This window comes from Salvelinus namaycush, chromosome 40 (genome assembly GCF_016432855.1).
Source record: "Salvelinus namaycush isolate Seneca chromosome 40, SaNama_1.0, whole genome shotgun sequence".
Lineage (NCBI taxonomy): Eukaryota > Metazoa > Chordata > Actinopteri > Salmoniformes > Salmonidae > Salvelinus > Salvelinus namaycush.
This window is the reverse complement of record NC_052346.1, coordinates 5,384,740-5,409,407: the sequence shown is the minus strand read 5'-3', so window position 1 is coordinate 5,409,407 and position 24,668 is coordinate 5,384,740. Positions and strand designations below refer to the sequence as shown.

Genomic DNA, 24,668 nt, shown 5'->3' with positions numbered 1-24,668 from the left:
CCTTACAAACCCTCCATGAATTAATAATCTAGTACTAGTAGCCTACTCAAAGGCTTTCTGCATGTCCTGGCAGACAAAATATAGAATGAATTCCTTTACATAAATACAGTTTAACCACATGAAATGACATGCAAATTAAGTATGCATAATATTATACCCAGTGAATAAGTTGGCGCTACAGCCTCAAAACCGTCCTTTTTAGAGTGAGAAAAACACTTTTACAATACCGTTTTTGTGGTTTTACGTAACAGCCTATGATTGAATAATCATTTCTCGGGGGTCTTTGATCTCATAAAGGGGAGGCAACTTTAAACGCTGTGCAGATTAAGGTTTCAAAGCAAAAGAATGACACAGGACTCTTTTTTTTGTGCAACACGAGTCAAGTATCATTACACTTCAAAAGTGCAGGCCTTACAATAAAGCTAATCATTAAATAAAAGGAAAAATACCTAATTATTGGGAGCCAAATACATATTATGAATCTCTCTTGTTCGCAGAGCTGAGCGCTAGGAAATACATATTAGCCATGGGGGATTATTACTATGTTCACCAGCCTCGCCACTTTCGGCATTATCAGCCAGGTTTGTTCCACTGACATCCATAGAAGATGGCTGAAATGAATTCCTTTGAGTACAATATTTATATATGCTTACAAGCAGATGACACTGTCTCTATCTCGACAAGAAAGAGAGACACAGACACTGCCTTTACAAGATGGGCAGTTCAGTTAATAAAGTTACTTTTTGGTCCGTCTCTATCACAAAGTACATCAATCTCTTTAGCTATAACAATATTAGTCCATAATTGGTCAGTGTTATAGGTGCCCAGCTACACTTGATCATACAGTCTCCTTCAAACAGAACAATGTGCTCTAAAGACGTATTTTATTGAAGCATGTCGTTGTATTAGATAGCCACTTCGACCTAACGAATCGATGATAGTTATGTGATATGATATGATCAACACTAGCATACATACATGTCCATGGAATGAAATTATACTCCCGAAAAAGTGCTTTATCTCAACAGTGTTTGTCATATTCTTTCCTTTTTCTTGAGATATTAAGCTATTTAATTACTGTTAAGATCATTAAGGAGTGATTTTAAGTATAATTTGCAGTTCGTGAACTGTTTAAAAAAAATTACACTTAATATAATTAACTGCTGTCATTAGGCCTAATCCCAGTAGGATAGGAGTGAATGCTTGCTTTAAGAAATTACATATATGTAAAATTGCATACATTTCAATCCAACAAAAAAAGGTTTGGGCTGCAAAGGTTCGGCTCCCTCAATGGCATAATTATCTATTTCCAGAGTGTGCAGTGTAAAAACAGCCCATTAACTCAGGGTCTTATTCACCGTGCATAATCATATACCTACCATGTACTAACCTCATAAATTAATTGCCAATGGCCTCTTCAGAGCCAGCGCTAAACGTTGTACAGGGGTTAGAGAGGCCATACGAACATTTGAGCTTCAATCATTCTAGCTATTAACAATACCCTGTTTACTATAAGTCAGGCTGTGTACAAATCATAGCTTGACATCAGAAAGGAGGGCAAGCAGACAATGAGTCTTGCGAGAGTTAAATGACTACATGAACCGTACTTTGAATTACATCGTCCTTTTTTTGTCTGGTGGTGAAGTATCTAATTAAAATAGAGATATTTTCCTGTCAAAAATAGTGGGGACCATGTTTAATTAAGTCAAGAGGACAGTAACATATTAGTGATATGAAAGTCTAGGCAGTCATCCACCATTCGCATGATGCCTTTCATAAAAAATGCATGTGCCCATCTTGAAAGGATCACTATAATTTGTGAAGGAGTATTGTGCCACATTGAAATTAATATCCCTGGTAAAATGTTGTACAGAAAACCCTGAAGGTGATCGCTAGCTTTCAGAAACCAGGCTACTATAGCCTAATCACCCTATATGGTGATGGGATCATGTGGTTAACCGTTTCGTTGATAATGTTAAAGAAGTGTCACTTTGTTTTGGCCAATAGTTTAATCACCTCGGAATCATCCCATCCTCCTATCCTATGGCATCGGAGATTATCATTGTCGTCGGCCAAAACTGACCAGTAATTTAAATAGATATGATTACACCTACACCGGCATGCTGGGCCTAGCACGAATTAAAGTCCCCTAGAAATGTGTAATGAGTGATGTTCCCTGTACCCAGCTGAGGCCCTGCAGACACAGCCATGATCCAGCATTCTAATCGCCCGTCAGCCGAAGCCGCTGTTGCTTTGCATTAGAATCTGTGTTTGTGCATATCAAAGATTCCACAAACGCGTTTGGCAAAACACATAATCACTTTCCCCTCAGAGAGAGAGAGAGAGAGAGAGAGAGAGAGAGAGAGAGAGAGAGAGAGAGAGAGAGAGAGAGAGAGAGAGAGAGAGAGAGAGAGAGAGAGAGAGAGAGAGAGAGAGAGAGAGAGAGAGAGAGAGAGAGAGAGAGAGAGAGAGAGAGAGAGAGAGAGAGAGAGAGAGAGAGAGAGAGAGAGAGAGAGAGAGATTTTTTATAAAGGGGTGAAAGTATGGATGGATAAACAGTGCAGACTGATTTGCAAGAAAAGAAAAACAAACAAAAAGAAAGAAAGGAAGTCTTGGTAGAGAAACTCCCTGAAAACTGTATCAATGTGTAACATTGACTCAACAACAGTGTGCCTTCTCTATGTAGGGCAATGGTTTGCTATGGTATGAGAGTGTATTGATGGACTGGGGGAGGAGGGGTCCAACTCACCATATCACAAGACCAACATAGTCGAAATAGCTTACTTACATACAACGCCTGCTTTTCCCGCCATGCCTCCTTTCCATACCATGTCAACTATGCGGCGAGGGTGTGAACAAGTGCATCAAATAATACATGCAAAATAATACAAGTCTATGCAGGGGTCTTTGCTCCACACAACGCCCAACCCCCTCCGATTTTGGAGAGCATTGTTGTCTTTGTGCCCTTTACTGCTCGCCTGCCTCCTCTCCGCTCTGCACCTGCTGCATTCATCAGAGTAGGGAATGCAGGCAGGGCAGGCTTGGACCTCTAGTACTCCCTCAACTGAGAGTGATGGTATTCAGGCTGCTTGTCCTGATACTTTATCTTGGAAATCAATGCATGAGATAATGTTGAAATATGTCAGAATTGTATGTTATTGGTAAATAATGTATTGTGGTCAATGCATACTAAACATTTACAGTTGAATTTTCGGTCGGTGAAGTTTTCCTGTGTTACAGCCCTTTTGCTAAATCGAGTATTTTACATCATGGGGCAGAAATCCATGTGTGTTAGCATCTTTGTCACAGATGGTGTAGCCTTTCATGATATGCAACACATTTTTAAAAAGTTGAGAACTCCTTAACAGTGCATTGGAGCACAAACTTCACGAGAGACTCTGCCCTTCAATAAGGATATAGGTCTGGTTGGATGATTTTCTTTTATTATTATTATCATCATTTTTTTGTCTGTTTTTGTCCCACCACTGGCACACTGGTGCACCACCTGCTCTGGGTCTCTTTCTGCTTGGGCCAGACTGAACAGCTAACAGCTGGCTGCTCTTCTGACACTCTGATTGGCTAATCCCTACTGGTCACTTGTGCTTCTCCTGCCTGCCTGCCTGTGAACTTTCTCTCTCCCAGTGCCAGGTCTGGGCTTTCTTCACAGGGGCCGTCCTTCATACGCCCTGAGAATGATATGGGCAGCATATGGGGATATGTAAATAATTTAATGAGGTCAAAAGTCTGAGCTCTCCTCTCTACCTCTCTTACCCTGGATATATCCTGGATCCTACATCAACCTCCTCTTATTTTTTTTGCTATATGTTTACTAAATGTTTTGGAAATTAACTAAACGTTTTGGAAATAAGCTGCGTATCCTTTATTCAGAGTTAATTCTACTGAAAATAAAAAAAATTCAGTTCAGTGGTACACACTTCTATTTTATTTTCCTTCTCATCTGAGAACTTGGGAATGCCAAGGGCCATAAAGTTTCCCTATATAACATGTCAGCGAGGTACAGTATGTGTTGAGCCAATGACAACATTAAGTAATGTAACCATAGTAAGACTCGGAGATATCAATGGAAGAAAATTGCACACCCTGAAGGCAAAATCTACACTTAATGTCTGAGTCTATACCTAAAACCAGGGATGAGTCATCAGAGTTCATATGTTCCAAACACACCACCAATCTGGCCAAAACGTACGGCAATATGCCATTATTAAGAGTCACTGTAACAGCATGTTGTCATGAGGTGTTTTTTCCTCCCAAACATTCGACTAGCTCGGTTAAGTATTTTCAAATGAAGTTTGAAAAGGAAATTGTTCTTTACTTCAAAATAATTGACTGGGGCGAAACAAATAACAGTACAACTTCCCTCCTAACGTCATGACCTTCCTTATTGTGGCGCGGAAGGTTCTAGAATGTGTCAAATACATTCCACCTGTAGTGTTCTATCCTCCTTGAAGGTATCTCCTCCTTACCTCTGATCTCTGTGGAAGCGTTGCATTCTTAATCGTCCCAAACAGTTAACAGTAGATGGTTAAATTCAATGGCTAATCGTTTAAGACCTCCCCTTTTATCTGTGAGATAGCACCGAATGATCAGATGGCATCAGGATCAATATGAAAATTGGAATATGCAAAGCATGCTCTGCGTTTGGCATTGCTCAACCTTTTCCCTTTCATCTCAGCCTTTTGATGTTGCTTTGAATCTGCATATGCAGTGTGAGCAGTTAATAGCTGTAAGTATCTTCACACGAAAGTACTTTTACAGTAGCTGGCGTCCACCTTTCATTTTAATGACTAAATTTGTTTCTTTGCTTTTTTTCTCTCTTGGTAATGTGACTGTCATTAAACAATCATTAAGTCTATTGAATGTTATAAAAGTATTGAAAATAATGAATTATTGTGTGACTCAGTATGTGAAAAGTTGAAATCATACGAGGCAAACTCCCAATTTTGGGGGAATGTGGGTCTTTTACTTTCAGACAACTCCTTTTCTGAGTGACAGGTGTAGTTATGTGGTTCTCGAGCACTGCTACAAAAGCACGAAAAAAAAAATTAAACATAAGGCATTTGTGTTCTGTAATTTGGCTACTTTTATTCGAGCATGGTCATTTCCAAGAGAAATTACAAATTAAAAATTCAATAATACTTTTACAAAGACATTTCAGGAAAGATTTTCTTCAGTCATGGTATCATACATTGTATCTTAACAGTCCCTCTTCATTTTTTTAGCAAAAAAAAAAAAAGATGAAGAAAGTGGAATTTTTTTCGTTAAAAATACAGTGTTTTCACAATATTGTATAAAAGTTCCCAAATTTGGAATTTCCAGTAATTGGAAAATAAAGGAAATAAAACAAAATAATATAGTTGAAAATTTGCATTTCACAATTAATGTTTCAAAACACAATAAATGCTCTCTTTACGTAAAATTTGCCCAATGATCAACGCCAAGTTCATTTTTACTAAAATATATCTATATATTGAAGAACTATAATACTGTACACTACAGTATGAAATAAATAAAATTAGGAAATATAAAATGGGCCACATAAATAAAATGTTATTCAACCTACAAACAAAATGAATGCAATTTTGTTGTTTCAAAAAATCGTTTGGTGTAATACTGACAAAAGTTAATGAAATAAACCTGAAAATTGCACAGACATATGTAAACTAAGGAGCTGCTGCCTAGTGTCCTAATACTGACATGGGTGCTTGAAAGAGCAAGGTGAGCTATCTCTTAATACCGAAGCTGGTGAAGAGGTAACATGTGTCACCCTCCTGTCACACAATACAAGGATGGCACTTGCAGAAACACACAGATTAAAAGGTTTGCATATAAGGCTTTTTCTTATCAAAAACACCTTACAAAGGCTTTCTCCTTCATTGTTCACACGATCCTTCCATCTACTGTACTGTACTGCCAAACCGTTTCCCCTTCATTTCAAGGTCTCTTTAAGACTTCAGTATCTTAAAATCAAACAGGTAATATCTGTTAAGTTCCTTCACAGAGAAATTCGGAGGCCTAAAACTGTGTGGCTAGCTGGCCTGACGACAGGGCAAAACTATAGACAACACATTAAGTGAAAGATAAGTAATACAACTGATGGACTGTAGCGTGGACACTACTGCTTTTTTCAACACTGTATAAATATATACATAGGCAATACTTTTTTATTATTTTTGTAGTGATTATAGAAGCGAAGTGCAATTTGTACAAGTCACTAGTTTGTGCTATAAAGACTATGGAACACAGAGTTTTTAGGATGTTAGCACCACACATATTTTTAGGCCTTAATACTGTACAATTTTTAAAATGGATTCATTTATTCATTTTTCATTTTTGCATAATGCAGCCTCTTCTTACACAATTCTCCGCCCCACCCCCCACCCCAAAATCAAACTTCTAATCAGTGTCTCCTTGGGCAGACATATACAACCACCACCCCTTGAGTCCTTCAATACAAAGCTTCCTAGAAGCTTCAGGCACGTGCATGTACAGCTTCAACTCAGCAGCGTTTAAAACCAAGCAGGTAACAATACTGAACAGAAAAGTAAGATGGGAAGCTTTTTAAATGCAGTTTTATTACATGCCGTCTTCCATATTGTCCTCGTGATCCGATTTGGTTTCTGTTTTCCCGTCCAACGAACTATCGTCCATCGAGTGCTCGCCGTTCTCCTCCTCATCCCTCAACGTGTCTGGATCTGTGTCCATGCTCTTGTTCTCGCTCTCCTCTTCCTCCTCCTCAAAATCCTCTTCCCTACGTCCTATTTTCGCGTACGTTCCTTCAACTTCCTTCTGACGATCTCTCATGCCTCCGTTCATCCCTCCGTTCATCCCTCCTTCCCTCAGAATGCCCTCGCGGTCCTCCAGGTCGGGGTAGCCCTGAGGAGTCATGCCCTGTAAGTAGGCCCGGCTCAATAGTAGCTCTGTGGGCTCTAGGTGGCCCTTCTCCCGGGCCTCTCTCTCGGCCGCTTCCCTCTCCTCGGCCTCCCTCTTGCAGTAAGAGTAACGGTGGTTCATGTGCTGGGAGTAGGAGCCGGAGTGAGAGAAGCGCTTCCCGCACTTGTCGCACTGGTACGGTTTCTCGCCCGAGTGCAGTCGTGAATGTTCTATGAGGTGGTGCTTGTGTTTGAATGCCTTCTTGCAGATTTGACACTGGTGTGGCCGTTTACCTGAGGAGACACAAAGGGAGAGGAAAGCAGACATGAGTTTCCCAGCTCGCTAAGTTGTTACTACATTTCACACAATTATAAACATCAGGAGGAGAACAAGCACAAACTTAAAGTACATTCAGATGATTCGAATGGTACGAAGCAACTTGAACTCTCATTACAATATCAATGCTAACCTTGTCATAACTTATTTGTTTATTCTGAATGAGGAGATAAACAGCTTAAATAAACCACAGGGTCTGTCATGTGTTTACACTATGAAATTCCCTCCTATCGCTAAAGCATGGAGGAACAGAATCACAAGCACTTATTTTCGGCGTAATGGATGGATGCAACGTAAATAAACCACCGCAAACTAAACAAACAGAAAGCTGTGACAAATAAGTAAACAAATAGGAGATGAAAATTGAACGAGAGACTCCTATGGCTACCCTGATAATCTCAGAAGAATAATTCTACTTTCTAGACGCCTCTGTCCCTCAATTATATTGGGACTCATCTCTACTCTGCTCACCGTGTAAGACGGGACACCCTGAATGCAAAAGTGTGAGACGAGAAACTCGAGCCGCCCTACATTGATGGAGTGAAATTTCATTACATCATGCTACCAAATGATCTGGCTAAATAAAAACTCTCCTAGCAGCCAGCGATGGTGGCTGGTCATGGTGTATATCATGGGGTGGGGAGTCGGGGACAGTTGCACCCCTTTTGAATTTGCTACACCTCAGCACATCCGGAAATATAACAGTCTATCTGACACAAATCATAAGACAGAGTTTCTCCTTTGGCATTTCAATCAGCTCGTGACGCCACTTGTGCCACAAAGCACAGACACCAAACACATCTGGCCAATTCCTAGCCACAAATAGCCCTGGAATGCCTTCGACACTTTCCATAACTGCCGTTCTTGCAACACACACCTGCTAATACCACAACCAGATTAACTGCAGGCTACATCAAGCATGTTCTGCTGCGTGCTGCACATAGTCCTGTGTGTGAAGAATGACGCAACTTAGTGAAAGAGTTTCGTTGTGAAAAGTGTCAAAAAAATAAAATAATCATCAACACACAAATGTTCAATGGGTTAAACCGATCTGTCACTGATTAGAGTGATAGTCAACGAAGGACCGTTTTGGTCAAGTGATACTGTCAGCGGTCTGTCTCTGTCTCTTTATTAGTTAAATGTGGGTGTGCTTAGTGTGTTTTGCACATCATAATAGGGTTAATCAAGTAGCATGTGATGGATATAATTAGAAACGGCCAAGGATGACATTTACCTCAGACAGTGCCCTCATGCATTATGCAAAGCAATGACACAACATTTAGCTAGGAACTTTCTACCCCATTTTGATTTAAGTATGGAGCTTATATACGCAGAGAAAGGTATTTCTGCCATAACCCCGATAATGTAATGTCTTGCTCTACATATTCTAGTAAGTATATCTCCTCACCCCTGTCAATGAAGAAACAAGTTAGGTCTCGATTTACATACAACTGAAAAAGAACAAAGCAAGAAAGAAGCGGGGAATAAACCAAATGAAACAATTTGAAAGGGTTTAGTAACACAAAACATTAGAAATAAAAGCAGTGGGGTAAAATAAGTGTTCCAGAACAGTATATACCTGTGTGTTCATATTTGTGTCTTAGGAGGGAACTGCTCTTCTGGAATGTTTTGTCGCACAAGTCACACGCGTACATACCACTTTCTGTCTTCTTAATCTTCTTCCGGGACAGACAGGAGTCTGAATCGGTCATATCATCCAGTCCTGACATATAATCTGCTGTTCCGTCTAGCAGCTCCCCCTAGAAAATGACACATTTATCAATCCACACATGTCAACTCAATTTAGTACCTCCTGATGTTTGCCTGAATGAAAGACAGAATGGAACTTACTGTTTGACCTAATTACGAACACTCCAATACAGAGCTCAGGTGTAAATAAACAAATGAATATATAAAAGGCAAGACTACATTGTAATGGTTGAGAATCTACCCTGAATGTTATTTAAAAAAAAATCTCCATATATTTGAATCCACATCAGTCTAATTTTATACATGAAAGAGTTTTAATTCTATATGTATCTGTTCTTTATAAGGGAAAATGAACCCGAAAGGCATAGACTTAAATTAATTGGGGGGGAAATATTATTACATTAGAAGGTCATAAAAATAAGAGAAAGCCCTTTTTGCGGGGCATATTGTCATACTCTTCTAATTTCCAACTCATAATGATTAAATCAAGAGGTGTTCTAAATGACCAATATTGAGAAGCACCATTGCTCTCATTAAGAAGTGCTCGCTCTGGTCTGACAAGGATTCCTTTGGCGGGGACATTTTCTTTCTTACACTGTTTTTAAAGAACAGAGCCACTATCATTCCGCCATCAATTTGAGCTAAATGCCCGTAGCTGTATAAAAAAAAATCTAATTTAATAACTTAGAATAGGAAACATTATTAATACTTTTTTATCAAAATGGTTCCCTCTATGTTAAACAGCCTTCAGCATTCAGTGGGAATGAACATGGAGCCTGTGCATTATTAACCTGCGTGTAGAAACTCATTTAGGCTTTAGAGTGCTAATCTCTTTCAAATAAAATACAAGAAAGTGGCTGAGAATTGGAGTTGGAGTCAGATCCTCTGTGCTGTGTGCAGCTCCGGGGCTTACCCTTTTCCCATTGCACAGATCATGTACACTATTTCCCTCACACAACTCACAACACAAAACACCTAAGGAAAAAAAACTCAAAATAAACTAGGCTGAGAGATTGATTTTAAAGGGTACGTAGTCTATGTTTTACTCTGGAATAGACTACACTGAACAGCTGGAGACGTGATGCTGCCTGCACTCTGCGTTAAGGACAATCCACGGTGGAGTCTGGCAACAACTGAATCCCCCACATCATAACCTCTTCTGAAACGGCAATTATATGCTGATATCGCTAATGACGCCTGCTTGGAGAACTGAACAACTCCAGGCTCATTTGACAGCTGGTTATCTACCTGACTGTGTTTTCTCCCTGGTTCAATGTGCTGCAGGTGAGCATTTGAGCTCATTAGAGTACCTTTTAATTAGTGGCACAATGAGCAGATCATTTTAGAGAATTTGAGAGGGGGGGGGGGGTAGAGATGGAGGGAGAGAGAAAGGGAGAGAGAGAGAGAAAGGGGTTAAAGATGGGGAGAGAGAGAGAGAGAGGTTAAAGATGGGGAGAGAGAGAGAGAGAGAGAGAGAGAGGATAAACCGGAGGCTTAAAAACTAAACCACAAGTGGCTTATCTATTTACCTGGAAACCAGGCTTTCGCTGGTATTTTCTCCTCTGCTGCATCTCAGCAAAGGTAGCTGCTCCTGTTGCATAAGTGTAGGCCATGTGTGGTAGGAAGCTCATCTGATCCAGCCCTGGGTATGGCCTCAGCCCAGGCATGCTGGCCTGCATTGGAGACATGAAGGTGGCAGGTGGGAACGCGGTCTGTTGCGGAAGCGACGTGTACATAGGTTTGGCACCGAAGGGGTTCATCCCGAACAAGGGGCTGGTGCTTTTGTTGAAGTCTCCATTGAGGTGGTTCTGGCCTCTGCCTTCAAACTCCTTCTTGAGATAGGCCAGGTTAAGTGGCTCTTCGAAGTGTTCTCGTGGGGAGGGAACACTGGAGTGGTCATGGTGGTTAATACTGTTTAGTTTAGGCCTGCTCTTCACGGTCATGGCGTGTTTGGGCTCCTTCATGAGCTTTGGCAGTGACAGGTCCAGTGGTTGTTCAGACAGGTTCATGTTGAGGTTCAGGTCCTCAGACATCAGGCTGTTTGGAGTATATGAGCTACTCTGGGAGTTTTTGGAAGATGTGGAGGAAAGGTTCAAAGGAGAAGGTGTGCTGCTCCTTGAGAGGTGGTCCAATTTGGAGTGGTCACCCATGTGTTTGGTGTGTCCACTGAACGTGTTGGCTTTCATGAGTCTGAGTTGGTTCTCACAGTTGTTGACGTTGTTATGGAGCTCTGCAATGGAGGGGGACGTGATACGGTGGTCACGGTTGCGGTCACGGTCATTATACTTGATCAGGGACACTGGGGATCTAGCTGCCATTGAGTCTTTAGTGGGAGTGTGGTTGTGGTTGCTTGCGGCTAGAACCATATCTGCATGGATGTTCCGTTGTTGTTCTAGTGGTGGAGTTCTTGGGGTGCCGTACTGGTAGACTTTCCTCTGCTCGAACCACTCTTTGACGAATTCCTGAGGAAGGCCGACCGCTATGGAGATCTTCAGTAGTTCCTCTGAATTGGGCTCCATGTTCATAGCGAAGTAGGCCTTGAGCACTGACATGTGGTCCTTGTATGGGTTGATGGGGCTTCTCTCAGACAGCATGGACGAGAGCAGGAGGGCATGCTTCTCCGTAAACATCCCCTGTTTTGTGGGCATAAGGTTCTCGCTAGTCTGGAGAACTGTCTTGATCTCCTCATTCATTTTACACAGGTAACGTTCATGCTGATGCAAGGGAATTGGACCTGGGAAGGCTTCTTTGCAGTATTGGCAAGAAAAGGGTGTAAACATAATGTTGTTCTCGTGCATCTTATCCTCTGTACCTAAATCTAGCATGTGGTTGGATTTCTCACGTTTGATAGTGCTAATTTGTCTCTTTGAGTCCGTGGTCAAGCTCTGGAGACAAGCTTTGGCTTCGTTCACTTTTTCTAATGTGTAGTCGATGATGCTTTTAGTGGCACCGTTATGGCTGACGACTGGAAGACCAACCTGGTGACCCCCCTGTGACGTCAGTCCCTGTTTCTGCTCCTCGATCTGGTTCCCGAGCTCCTTCATGTAAGCCTTGAGCCTGGAGATCTCCTCCGGTTTGCAGTCCATCTTCTGCCTGCACACAGTGTTGTCCACGATCTGGAGCACCTTCTGGACCTCGCTCAGGTTGTTGCTCAGGGACGGGTAGCCCAGGAGCTGTTGTTCGATCCCCAGCCCCAGGTGCTGCATGGGGCTCTGGGCTGAGCAGTGGATCCCTAGCGGGCTGCTATTTCCGCCCATCCCTCCGTTCATGAAGGGCCCAGGTGCGCCGAAGCCATGGGAGGCCATCATGAGTTTGTAGTCGTTGAAGTCTAGTGGTTCTGTTTTGATGTTCAGGTGGTGGTTGTTCTGGTCCTGGTGGTGGCCCAGGGGCTTGCCGTTTCCGATTCCGTTCTCTAGCTTGTGTCTCAGCTGGGTGATGGCGGTGTTAGTGGGGGAGGACGAGGCTGACGTAGGGGAAGAGCCTGTTTTCATGTTGTTGCGCATCCTCCCGTTGACTGCGATAAGGCCGATGCACTTCTTGCTGCTGATGTGAGAGCTGTAGGAGCCTGAGTGGGAGAAGCGCTTCTTGCAGTTCGGGCATTCGTATGGCTTCTCACCTGAAAAGAGACAACGTATACTTTTACAAATATCTGCCATGAACACATTTGGAACGGGATAACGAACACACATATTCTCATTTATTAAATACAAGTGGGCTAAGGGAAAATGTATCAACAATGAACACCTTCGATTAATGCCAAATTGAAGTGGAAACACTGAACTGCTCAATTGTGAGATTGGCAGATAGAAGGAAACAAAGTAGCTCAAGTCGTCCATTGGAACAGTGGGAGAGAGAAAAGAACAAGGCAATCGAATTTTTGTACAACCTGTGAAGTTCACCACAGTCTTAAATCAAGGTTATGCTTATTCAAAGAGGAGTGCACAGGCCCCCTTGCTACCCACCACTGTGAATCCGCAGGTGTTCCTTCAGATGGTGCTTGTACTTGAAGGCCTTGCCACATTCTGTGCATTTGAACTTGCGGTTGCCAGCCCCCTGGTTCAGCAGTTGGTGCTATAGAGAAAGAAGCAGGTATTGACATGAGTTCTGCTAACAACATTACAGGGGGAAAAGAGTTCACTAAATAATCACAATCAGCCCTCGGTGCAATCGACCGACAAGCCAAATGTCTCGCGTTGCTACACAGCCCATCTTGCCTCTTTCTACTTCCAACGAGAGAGTACAAGAGTGGCGCTGATAACAGAGGGAATCACATACCTTTTCATTTCCTGGCTCTCGAGCCCAGGAAGCATGCCTTTAGAATTTGGCAGCCAATAAAATAAAATAAATGAAAGGGGCTCTTTTTTTAAATATAGTTTCCCCCTCATTAGAGACAAGCAATCTGATCTACTTTTATTAATTTGGGGTAATCACTCAAAAGATATTCTGACTATTTCACAAGAAGTCCTTCCCTGTATTTCACATACCTACATACAACAGTAATTATACATGAAGAAACATTACATTTTCATAAATGTTGAAATGTCTTAATTGGAACAGATTTCCACTAATCATTTGAATCCTCAAACGTCTCTTTAATAATCGTAGACTATGCTGGATAGGATGGGCCTAGGCCTTGATTCTCTGTTCAAAGGTAAACATCAGTTGCGGCCCCTCAAATTTGCAATTCAAACAGGGGGAGGCCTCTGCCTGTTTAAAAATCCAAATATTATAGTAATAACAACAACAGTAACAGCGTACGTGTAAACGGGGGGCACACCAGGCGTGCACAATTAATTCTGAGTGGGAGGTGAACATGTTAAATGCTTAGGCAATACAAAAGATCTCTCAGCAACACACGCTACGCAGGCAGAGGCATAGCAGGAACAAGCAGCCAGCGTCCTGATCCAGCCTGACAACTGATGGGGTGTGCTGACTCTACCCACATTCCTGGGGAGACAGATGGCGTAAGGGAGGACACAGGGAGGGATTGTTCAAACGGCAGCAACCTTCAAAAAGATCGAGCAGGAGTGGGTCTGTCTGTCGCTGGGGCCGCCAAGCGCAAGTCGGGGACCCCAGCGCTCGTATGTTGCTGAGTTGCGTAAACAAACAGCAACAGCTGCTCTGGCTCCCGCTGCTTCCCTCGGAGGACCGCAGTAAACTTTAGTTGTGCCAATAAGATACAATCATTTTCTAACCCTAATTGTCAATGGCACCAACACAAGCAAATGTGTTTTTTGGGGAGGGGGACTTGCTATCCTACATGACTCAGGGAAGGTTAGGGATGGGATGGGATGTTGGATGTTGTTGTCGGGGCGCATGGGCTGGGTATTCAAATATTATTGGCTCGTATTAATGACACATTTTCTCTTGATTGGTTAATTGGATAAGGAGAGTTACAGGTTATTTTTAGAATTTTGTATGGTGTTTATGGCGAGGGCATTTTTTCCTAGGTAGAGACAGCTCTCACGGGACATGGGATTGGGACTTGCCTGTAAGCGATGACACAATGATTCACTAACTTCACAACACATTTTATTTTTCTTTCTTCTTTCTTTTTTACCCCAAGAGGACTTAAATTGTCACTACCGGTTTTGTTCAGATTCACTTATTTTTAAACATGGTTGGCAAGCAAATGTAACGTCTATGAATAGAAGGTGTTTTTTTTCCACACAGGGAGTTGGATGTGATGCATGGAAATTGCCAACAAATTCCCAGGTTAGTTTATATTAAAAAAATACATTGAGAGTGAGTGAGACTCAATAATAAGTGTACATGTTGATTCTGTTAATGCAATGTAAGGAAATGGTGGAATGTATGACATACAGGAAATGCTTGATTTTAAAGAACATAAAATCTACCAGTTGAAGTGAAATTAAGGAGCAGAAAAAATGTCTAAATTGGAAATTAACATAATCATTCGATCGTGAACATAAGACGGCAAAATCATATCAGACGGGGCCATCAAAAAACCATTTAGGGCCTCAATTAAAGTTATTACCATTAAAAGATCTGCATCTTCAAAATGTCATGAAAAATTAATAATGACTGCCAATCAAAATTATATAATTTCCTCCAAGGGATCATAGCACATTAGAAATGAAGTGATAGGGGCATATGATCCTGAAAGTGATTGAAAACAGCAACCCTCCCCCCAAAAAAACGAGGGCATATGATCCTCACCTGATCTCTACCGGGCTTATGCGTGGCCATATGTCGCTCAAGCTGAGTGCGGTAAGCAAACGTGTAGTTACACAGGGGGCAGGCGAAGTTCTCCTCGTTCTTCTCGTGGCGGTACTTGATGTGCTCCTTGAGCGATGTCAAGCGCTTGTAACCCCGGTCGCAGTAGGGGCAGGTCAACAGTTGGGCGAAAGCATCTGGAGTTCCAGGTGGCAGGTCTGGGTAGGGGAGACGGGGGGGAGAAAGGGAGGGGGGTTGGGGAGAGAAAGCGGTCCAAAAGGTCAGCAAATCAATGGCAGCTAATGGGCGTACTGCCCGGAATGGTATGGGAGGTATCACTGCAATCTGCTCTACAGAGTGCCATCGTCTCAGGCTGGCATCCATGCCCTGACACACACGCACACATACGCACACACACCCACACGCACACACAGACTGCCCCTCCTTTTTTATATCACATACTAAGACACGTGAAAGTTCACGCGTACTAAATTGAATTAGCTTTTAATGGACCTATACACTTCAGAATGTGTTGCATAACATACTTTTATCTTAAGTAATTGTGTTTTTTCTTTGACTTCTGATTTAAGACACAAACTAAACATGATATCTAATCTTACACTGATATTTTACAAATGTCAGTCTGAAATAAAGCACCTTGACCTGGTTTTTAAGAACACTACCTTACCCACCCTCCCTCCTCGTCCTTCCTTGCTCCCCTTAACCATTGTCCCCTCGCCTAATTGCTTTAAAGTGGCTTATTTAATACCATTTTTCCCCCACACTTTCATAATTTCTGAAGTACATATCATAAATCCATTCTAATTCAATCCCTGTTCCCCCGGGGTCTGGGAGGTGTACTATCTTATTTCAGACCTCTGGCAGCTGCTGCTGCTTAAAGACTGAAGGACCGAAGGTAAACACAGAGGCATCCAGTGAAGAATCTGTGAGACCAACAGCTGCCCATGTCACTGAGCCACAGAGACGAAGAAGAGTCCAGCCACACCACTGCTGCTCTGTTCTCTTCTGGGGACGTATGTAGCTAGAGTCTTATAGGAAGAGTGCTGATCCAGGATCAGCTCCCCCCTGTCCATGTAATCTTATTCATTGTGATCTAAAAGGCAATACTGATCCTAGATCAGCACTCCTACTCTAAAACGCTTCAAACATATGGCCCAAGCTCACCCCTGTCCGTGCAATCTTATTCATTGTGATCTAAAAGGCCAAACTGATCCTAAATCAGCACTCCTACTCCAAGACGCTTCATACATACAGCCCCTGTCTCCGGTTCTGTTCTTGCCCTCCCTGGCTGGTCTATGGATTCGTACCATTTTCCTCCTGGCCGTTTGTTTCAGACGCTTCGGGCGTGCCCAGACGGGACAGCTCCTCTCCCTCGGGTGCTTCTGGGTAAATGATGGCAGTGTCGCCCCGCTGCAGGTACTCAGCGATGCTGACCACGTGGCTCTCCTCCTGGAGCTTGCTACGCTTAGCGAAGAACTCCTCAAACTCGGAAGTGCAATCAACAACATTCTTAACTGGAAAGAAGAAGAGAACGAGAGAAGGAGGAGGGAGAGAGAGAGAAAGAGAGAGAGATGGGTTTTAAAAAATTGGATTCTTCACTCCCCAAGAGAAATGTGTGTTACAGCAAAACAGGGAACATATGGGGTCTAAATGTGATGAAGAAACCCCACAACAGACATGAAGAATACATCTGAATTACTGTTTTATCTTGTCACACAACAGCCTCTAAAACAAGAAATATAAGTTGAAGTACAACCTTAAACCATGGGGAAAGTATTTTAGATAAACATATTGTATTTACTTGAAACATATTACCAGTTACACAATAAATGTGGGGAACACAATTTAAACTGGTCAAATTACTTCAAATTTTCCGTATCATACTTGAAATGAAAATCATTTGTATTTTACAATTTTGAATCTTTAAGGTTATCGAAAGACATCCAACTATTTAATTAAGCCTCAGCATTTAAGCCTCTCGATTAACATTTTATTTACACATTGTGTAGCAACAGTACAAACAAATTCCCTGCGTATTGACTTCCACACAAGGGGTCAATAAAAGGGCTCTGGTTAGTTGATTGGCTGCGGAACAGATTACTGAGGACAAACCACAATGTTGCACAAAAAAAGCTTTAACCATAGTCAAGAAAATACTTTTTAAATCCGCCTTTCTGAAATTGCTGAAGTCACACATTATGTGTTTTCTCATATTCTCCAGTCCCTTCTCTTTGGGGAATCCCAAAGCTGCAGAGTAGAGATAGCTGTGGCTCCAATAGCAAACAAAGCCAATCAAAAACTGCAAACTTCATTATTCAACAGAAGATGATAGACTCTCAAAGGTTCACGTTCATTCAAAGCTATACCATACAGCATTGCAACAATCTGAGGCGAGTCTATATTCTATTACCCCCTATCATATCACTGTTATACCACTTGTCACATATCACATTGTTGTGCTAAATGTTACAGGAAGTCACACAAACGACTGGATTTATGACTGGATTTAGATAGTTACGTATTTAATTAGACATTTCCAAGCCGAGGTACATTTTTATATTGTGATTTGTTTGGCAGTGATTATTTTACGGGCCCAATTTGTGAAAGGTCAAGGTAGTGGATTTGGTTGTCAAAAGTGGCATGGAAATGTCACTGGTGCCAAAGGATCTTTTATTAAATCGTATGAAACAACTATTAACTAGGCAGCTCAATTTCCTGCATTCTCATTAGGACTTTGTGGGAACAATTTGAGAATCATCTCATGTAATTTAGAGACAAAACTGTGAGGATGCTTGAACTCTCTACGTTGGATTCACAACTCACCCGTTAAACAAATATGTATCTTAAGGATTAAAAATACATTAGAAAGATCAAATATAGACTCATTTGATTTTGCAAATGAAATGCAATTTAGGAAGTCGCTGTATTGCCAACAAGCTCCAAGCTCAACCTTGTAGTGCCTCCTTTGAAATGTCCCCTCTAAAAAGAGGGGCTACTTTCTTCTCTGTAATAGAGGAAATCACCTGGATAAAAGAGTGCGTACAACTTTCATTTCTTAAATGAAATCACATGTACTCCAGTGGTGGGTTTTTGTCTTCCAATGCAGTACCACCACATAGTTTCCACAACCTTAATGTCCTGAATGGAAACATTTGCGATGTCTAAATTTCCACACTAAAAAAAAGTCACCACACATGCACAGGACCGTGTGTGCAGGAATGCGTGTGCGCGCACGCACACTCACACACGTGCGTGTTCACACACACACATAAAATCAAAAAATATATAAATAAATAAAAAAGAAGAATAGAAGATTCCTAAGGAAGGATTCCCATTATGTGGTGAGTGTTTACTCAAACGATGCCGAGGCCAGTTGTCAGCAGCGGTCAGGATGATATCATGGAGGGAAAACTTAATGCCCAAGAGACTTGTGGGTGGAAATCAGCTTTGTTTACTTAATTAAAAATGGCAGGTAGGATTTGGTTCCACAGTTTTGTGTAGAAAGGACCATACAGGGACACTAATGCTCTACACGGACACAGAGACACACAGCCACCCACACAAGGATTGGAAGGGTGGTTGGTCTCGGCCTCATCTTTCAACACAATACAGATGTAGGATCTTCATTTGAGCCAGTTTGCTACAGCAGGAAAATAATCCTGCAGCGACAGGAAATGTGAATTATTATGTGGATTATAATTAATGGAGGTCCAGGACTATGCTTAATCTGTGTCTGGGAAACCGGCCCTACAAGTTTTACATTTCCTTCATTGCAGAAAAGTTATTCTGCAACAGGCTGATCAAATTAAGATCCTACATCTGTACATCAAATCACCTCACAATGTATTAAATCAACTCACCTGTACCGTTTCCAACTGTCTGAAGAGTGGCGTCAGGCCCCATAGTGTCATAATCATCTTTAATTTCATCTGTGGAGAAAAGTGGGAAGGGAGGAAGGGAAGAGGAGGAGAAGAGAAGTTCAGTTCAATGTTCAGTGCTGTAGTGTACCAAGCAAACCCAAGCGTCACAATGAAGCCTTCAGAGGAAGGTACGGAGATATAAAGGGCTTGCTGTGTTGCACTGTGCCGAGGCTTTGTGTGGCATTCTAAATGAATGCTATCATCAGGACCAGACAGAGCCTTATTTACCTTAAAAACAACAACGAGCAGTGGGAAAGAAAGCTGCTCTGCCATTCCGGGGGTAGCGAGAGTCGCCAGAAAGAAAAGATTAATTCAAGAAGCCAGCCCCATCCACCTGAACAATCAGACAGGAGTAACCGGCACAAAAGGCCTTGCAGTTGTTATTCCCTCACTGTGACACTACTAACTATCTACATGCGGCAGAAAAAATGACAAACTATACAGGGGGGTTTTCGCAGAAAAACGTGGGCTGTGGGCTTAGACTCTTTTACCAATCAGCGTAATGCATAGTCTTAGGAACACCAAAGGCAGACTTGCATTTTGTCCTGGCACAGGTAAGACAGCCATAAATAAAGGACCCCAGATTGACAGACAAGCTCATAAACAAGTGAGAACAACTTTGGACATTGGTGGGTAAATTTTCTTGCCGTATAGGTGGCGGCGAACAAGAGGACATTGTTGGTGTTCATGTCCACAGACAATTAACTTAAGGAGTCCTCTGTGACTCCTTTCTTCCGTCCTGTCTTTGAAAATTAAATCAAGGTACTTCCGAGAAGATAGTGGCTGGAAATAAAAATGGCTCCTGTCTCTCTCTGTTTCATCCTTGTTTTAGCCATGTGATTTCTATGGTCTCAAGGATACTGTGTTGCCATGGAGGGGTAAACAAACAAATCAATGGATTAAGCCAATATAAGATTTCTCTTCTTTACTGGCTCTTGCATCTTGGACTTAACAGAAAACATTTTGGAAATGAGTTTGAAAAGTAGCTGACAAGCTGTGTAAAATCTTCAGAATAAAAAGTGAATTCGCAATCACGAATCAAATGCAGAAAATTGAAAAATAAATATATATACTGTATATACCGTATATTTTGGTGTAGAGCGAAAAATCTTGTTTTAATGGTTTGGTTCATTTCAATCATTAAGAGAGGGTTTTTTCTGTTTCTTTCTCTTAAAGTGAGATGATTTCCTTCTGTACCTAACAGATAAAAAAATATAAAAAAACAACCAATAGCTTCAGAGAAAAAAAATGGACTCTTTTGAATGAAAAGTACTCAACTTTCCCTTGACATGAAGCTTGACTGTGTGGTGAAGAAACTTGCCAGCCATTTTCATTTGCATATGAGCGGGTTTGGAGAGCCGTTGTCTTCTCAGTAATGACATCAAACCAGGCTGCACTCTAAGGAAATGGCCCTTTAGCAATATTGTTGAAGATACACTGGAGTATTGTGAGCAATCAAAAAAATCCTCCACCACAGCCACAAATATAATTCTGGTGTTTAAGAGACCAGCATATATGAATAGTTACTTTTTTGGTCATTTATAATTTACTGAATGTTAATCAAGCTCTCTTTTCTTCTTTCCCCACGTTTCTTTTTCCTGGAAAGTGGGAGAGTTTGCATGGATGCAGCCATTTTGGTTTTCGTAGCCTTTAGTAATCCAATTTCACCACATATTTTTGATATGACTCAAGGAGCACAAGTGGGGATTTGCTTTTTGTCCCCTCTTTACCTTGAACAGTCCCTATTATCTGTATGTGGTCAAGGAATGAGAGTGAGAGAACTTCCAGCAGGAGGTAGGCTAAGACCACTTACACCTACCTCACTTCTATGGCCATTTGCACAGATCCTTTTTGGGCCATTTCTATTGCTTCTGACAGCTACACATCCATTGGAGAGAGACAGTTTTTATAGTTGAAAGTGTAATGTGAGTTGAGAGCCAGTCTGCTCTCTCTGTCTGTCTCTACCTGATAAATCATGTAAGGAGAGGGGGAGTGTGAGAGAAGGCCTGCATCTCACTGAAGGACAATGTTTAAGTTTCTGACTGCGACCTAGGAGGGGTCCAGAATACCTTTCCCCTGCCATAAGTCCACCTATTTACTTAACGCCATTGATGCTGTTTGTTTTGAAAACATTCCTATTTGTATGGCCAGTTACCAGTGGAACAGGGCGCAATAAAAAACAAAGGCCCTCCTCCTCCTTTCTGTTAGTTCTCTGAACGTCCTTGAACAGAGCCGGGCCAGGAGAAGAAAGAGACAAGGGCAGAAAAAGGAGAATGCAGGTGATTTCTTTTAGAATGATAGTGTGATAGTGATGTCATGTATTCCAGCCCACTGCGTCCACCACCCCATTGTGGGATGAAAGAATGCCAAGGACCATTCTAGAACACAAGACTCTGATTGTGCTGGCACGCTAAGAAACCTAGGAAACTTTTGCAGTGCTCTTCTGTTCAAAACCCGCATCCTCTGGACAGAGTACTAAAGCTGACGTAGAAAAGGCAGGGGAGAAAAGCACAGCTTATCTCCGGGTAAAGTTATGTGCTGAGGTATCATTGTAGACAGTAAGGCACCGTGAAAGAGGAAAAAGGACAGTCTAACATAGTGCCCACAAGCTTGGGAAAGAGAAGACTCCCATCATCTGCACTAATTAACTACACAAGGTCTCAGAAATATGGCAGACGACGTTTTATCACATGAGAAGCAGATTATCTGGGAATTGCAACATAGTTGAATTACAGACATTAAGGCACCACAGGGTTTTATCAAATAAACAATTACTGTATGCTTTGACTATTTGTTTATTTTTGATCTTGATTTATTTGAACATTTCTATTTTGAAAGAATCAAACCGTATGAACTGTTACTAGTGGGGCAGAAATATAAATATCCGTAAACAGAGCAAAATAATACATCGATTGTCTACGACTATGTTTCTGATTTGTACGTCGATAATCAGTAACCACAAAGTGAACTTCCTCCTTTTCAATAGATGATCATTTTTTGAGCGTAAGTAACATTTTAGATGGTGAAATATTTCCCCCTTTTCAGCACTCTACAGAGCCCAGTTCATTAGTAGAAATGAATAGCCAACAACGGCTCATTTAAATGGGGTGTCTTACATGAGTTCTCGCTACACTCTGTTTCTGTCACACCGCTGCAAGAATCATTGACTCTTATTATACATGTAAATGGATATCATAAAAATAAAAATTTCATTTAAGATTGTTAATGACTTTTACAGCAGTCTGGCTTCCTTTAATGATTATCCCCTAGACCTAATTAAAAGTATTTATCTTTTAAGCATCCATGACTAGGCTCTCTGCTATCAGTGATGCTCCAAAGAAAACAAAATGGAAGGCGCCACCAAAGTTGTATGTATCACCTGCCTGAAATAATCTAAACTAGATTATTAGCAAATGAAGCTATATCAATCACATACTGAAAGTCTGATCATATTGCGATAATATAGACAATCAAAAGAGGCAATTCTAAGAAAACATCATGTATGCTCTTAATTCTATGATTGAAAAGCTATCTGTTAATATCATTTTAAGTAACTCTGGTTTATTTTAGTGAGGATAAAGATGAGAATAAATATGTTCGAGATTTAGCGTTGGGGCGAGCCGAGTGAGTTTCAGTCATGTGGGGTGTAGGAATCTCCAAAATTCCTCTGCAATCTTAAGTGGCACCGTCATACGTTTCCTATTTATCGTCAAGTTTACAGTAATGTCTCCTGACTCTGCTTGCCCCTGTCAACTCACTGCATGTCAAAATGTGGTTTGATCTCATACACTTCTTATGACTGGCAAGCGTGGACAATCGCTGCCCCTGTTACTGCGGAGGTGGTGATGGTGGAGGGGGGGGGGGGGGGGGGGGGGGGGGGGGGGGGGGGGGGGTTGGCTAACCTATCATCTCATGGCAAACAAAATAAATCTGAAAAACATTTTGGCTGTGATCCGCGCGCTTTTGTGTGTGTGTGTGACACTCACCAGTACCGTCGACTGAGGCGTGCAGCATGTCGTTGTCATGCCAGACATGGTCTACTCCGCTGTCCCTCATGTCATCGTCCTCATCCTCCTTTGTCATCAGGGTGTGGCCCACCCTCGGGGATCCAGCGTCGTGGTTGTTCAGGCTGGCAGGGCTGCCCACCCCGTTAAGTAGGCCGTCCTCCTCCGATACCAACAGCTTGTCCTCATCCTCTGTCTCTGAACCAGTATCCATCACATTCTCATAATTCAACGCTGCAATGAGGGAGAACACAAAACAAAACAAGATGGGTCACTGCAAAGGAATTAATTTTTGGTGTTCATTGTACTGACCCTGAAATGGAAAAAGGTCAAAGAGGATTATGTCCTTAGATGAAGTCATTATTGCACTGCACTGTTAGGAGCTAGTAACACAATAATTTCGCAGCACATGTTATAACATCTGCTAAACTGTTTAAGAGACCTATAAACTTTGATTTTATTTGATTACAGGTTTAAACCCATGCCTGTTTGAGACATGGGCCCTTTCTTGTGGGGTTACATCCCAATTACAACAACACCCACCGCGACAGACTGGAATCTGTAACTTTAACCATCATGGTGTGTGGAGTCAGTCAGCTGCTACGTAGACACGCCAAAATAGCCACATATTTTCTCCCGCAGTAGACTGCCCGAGATGCCAACCTAGCTACACCTTTCAGTTGGGCTCACAGATCTAAAGCATACCCAACGTGGCTGAGATACTCTGCACTTCTGATATTTACAAATGTCAAATAGTCATACCACCCTGGATTGACATGGCTTAACCCCTAGTCATTTCATCACATTCACCACTCCTAAGTAAGTGACGCACCTACTGTACTGTATTTTTCCCCCAGGACTTGACAGATATCAACCGTCAAGTCAGATCTTTACAATGATAAATGAAATAATACATACAGTATAAAATACCCCTACCCCTAATCAAAACAGGACCTGCATCCCACTCCTTTCCCTCCGTTCCCTCTCCTCTTGTCTTTTTCAGGGAGTGTTTTCAATGAGTCATGGTTTGCCGAGAGAAATACTGCGCAGTCAAGCCCCACATTAAAATAACTCACACAAGTAGCGGCCCGCTTGATTCCACAACACTTGGTCCCAGACACATGGCAGCTTATCTTAAAATAGGCAGCCTGTAAATAAGGGCTGTGAACTCAATTGAAGGTGGCTGTTTGTGAATTAGTCTTCCCTCACAAGGGTGTCTCTCTAGCCTCTCCAGTCTACGCACAAGGTCCATAAATTGTCTGTCCTACGAAGGAAGTCAAACGACTTATTAGAGGAATAAACACAGGACATTAGCTCAGCGAGAGAAACAGGACCGCCACATCACCGCATCACACACCTCACTGCTAGTTCCTAAAACACTACTCTGGAGAAACAGACTCAAAACAACCGCAGAGGGGGGAAATCGGAGTATGACATCATGGGAACCAATTTTAAATGTGGCTAGGGGAAGGCGAGGGAAAAGCAGAGTGCAAAAATGTTTAAGGTCCGTTTTAATTGCTGTACTGTAGCTATAAATGACTACTAAATACAACTCTGAAACCTTCTAAATTCCCAAAACTGAGAAGCCGATATTTTCTTGTTATATACT

At 41.9% G+C, this 24,668-nt stretch overlaps 1 protein-coding gene across 3 annotated transcripts in view; it reads right to left on the bottom strand.

Moving 5' to 3' along the window:
* Window positions 1-5,083: 5,083 nt before the first annotated feature.
* The window catches only part of LOC120033333 (zinc finger E-box-binding homeobox 2-like), a 76,995-nt gene continuing 57,410 nt past the window's right edge, over window positions 5,084-24,668 (bottom strand). For 2 of the 3 annotated variants that reach the window (XM_038979631.1, XM_038979633.1), the window contains 8 exons: window positions 23,042-23,293; window positions 18,996-19,064; window positions 16,443-16,649; window positions 15,118-15,332; window positions 12,900-13,008; window positions 10,467-12,553; window positions 8,807-8,987; window positions 5,084-7,184 (listed from right to left, as the gene is read on the bottom strand). In XM_038979631.1, the coding sequence (XP_038835559.1) occupies window positions 6,595-7,184; window positions 8,807-8,987; window positions 10,467-12,553; window positions 12,900-13,008; window positions 15,118-15,332; window positions 16,443-16,649; window positions 18,996-19,064; window positions 23,042-23,293 (3,710 nt within the window). In that variant the 3' untranslated portion in view covers window positions 5,084-6,594. The remainder of the gene's footprint in view (window positions 7,185-8,806; window positions 8,988-10,466; window positions 12,554-12,899; window positions 13,009-15,117; window positions 15,333-16,442; window positions 16,650-18,995; window positions 19,065-23,041; window positions 23,294-24,668) is intronic. The other variant, XM_038979632.1, reaches the window with a different exon arrangement.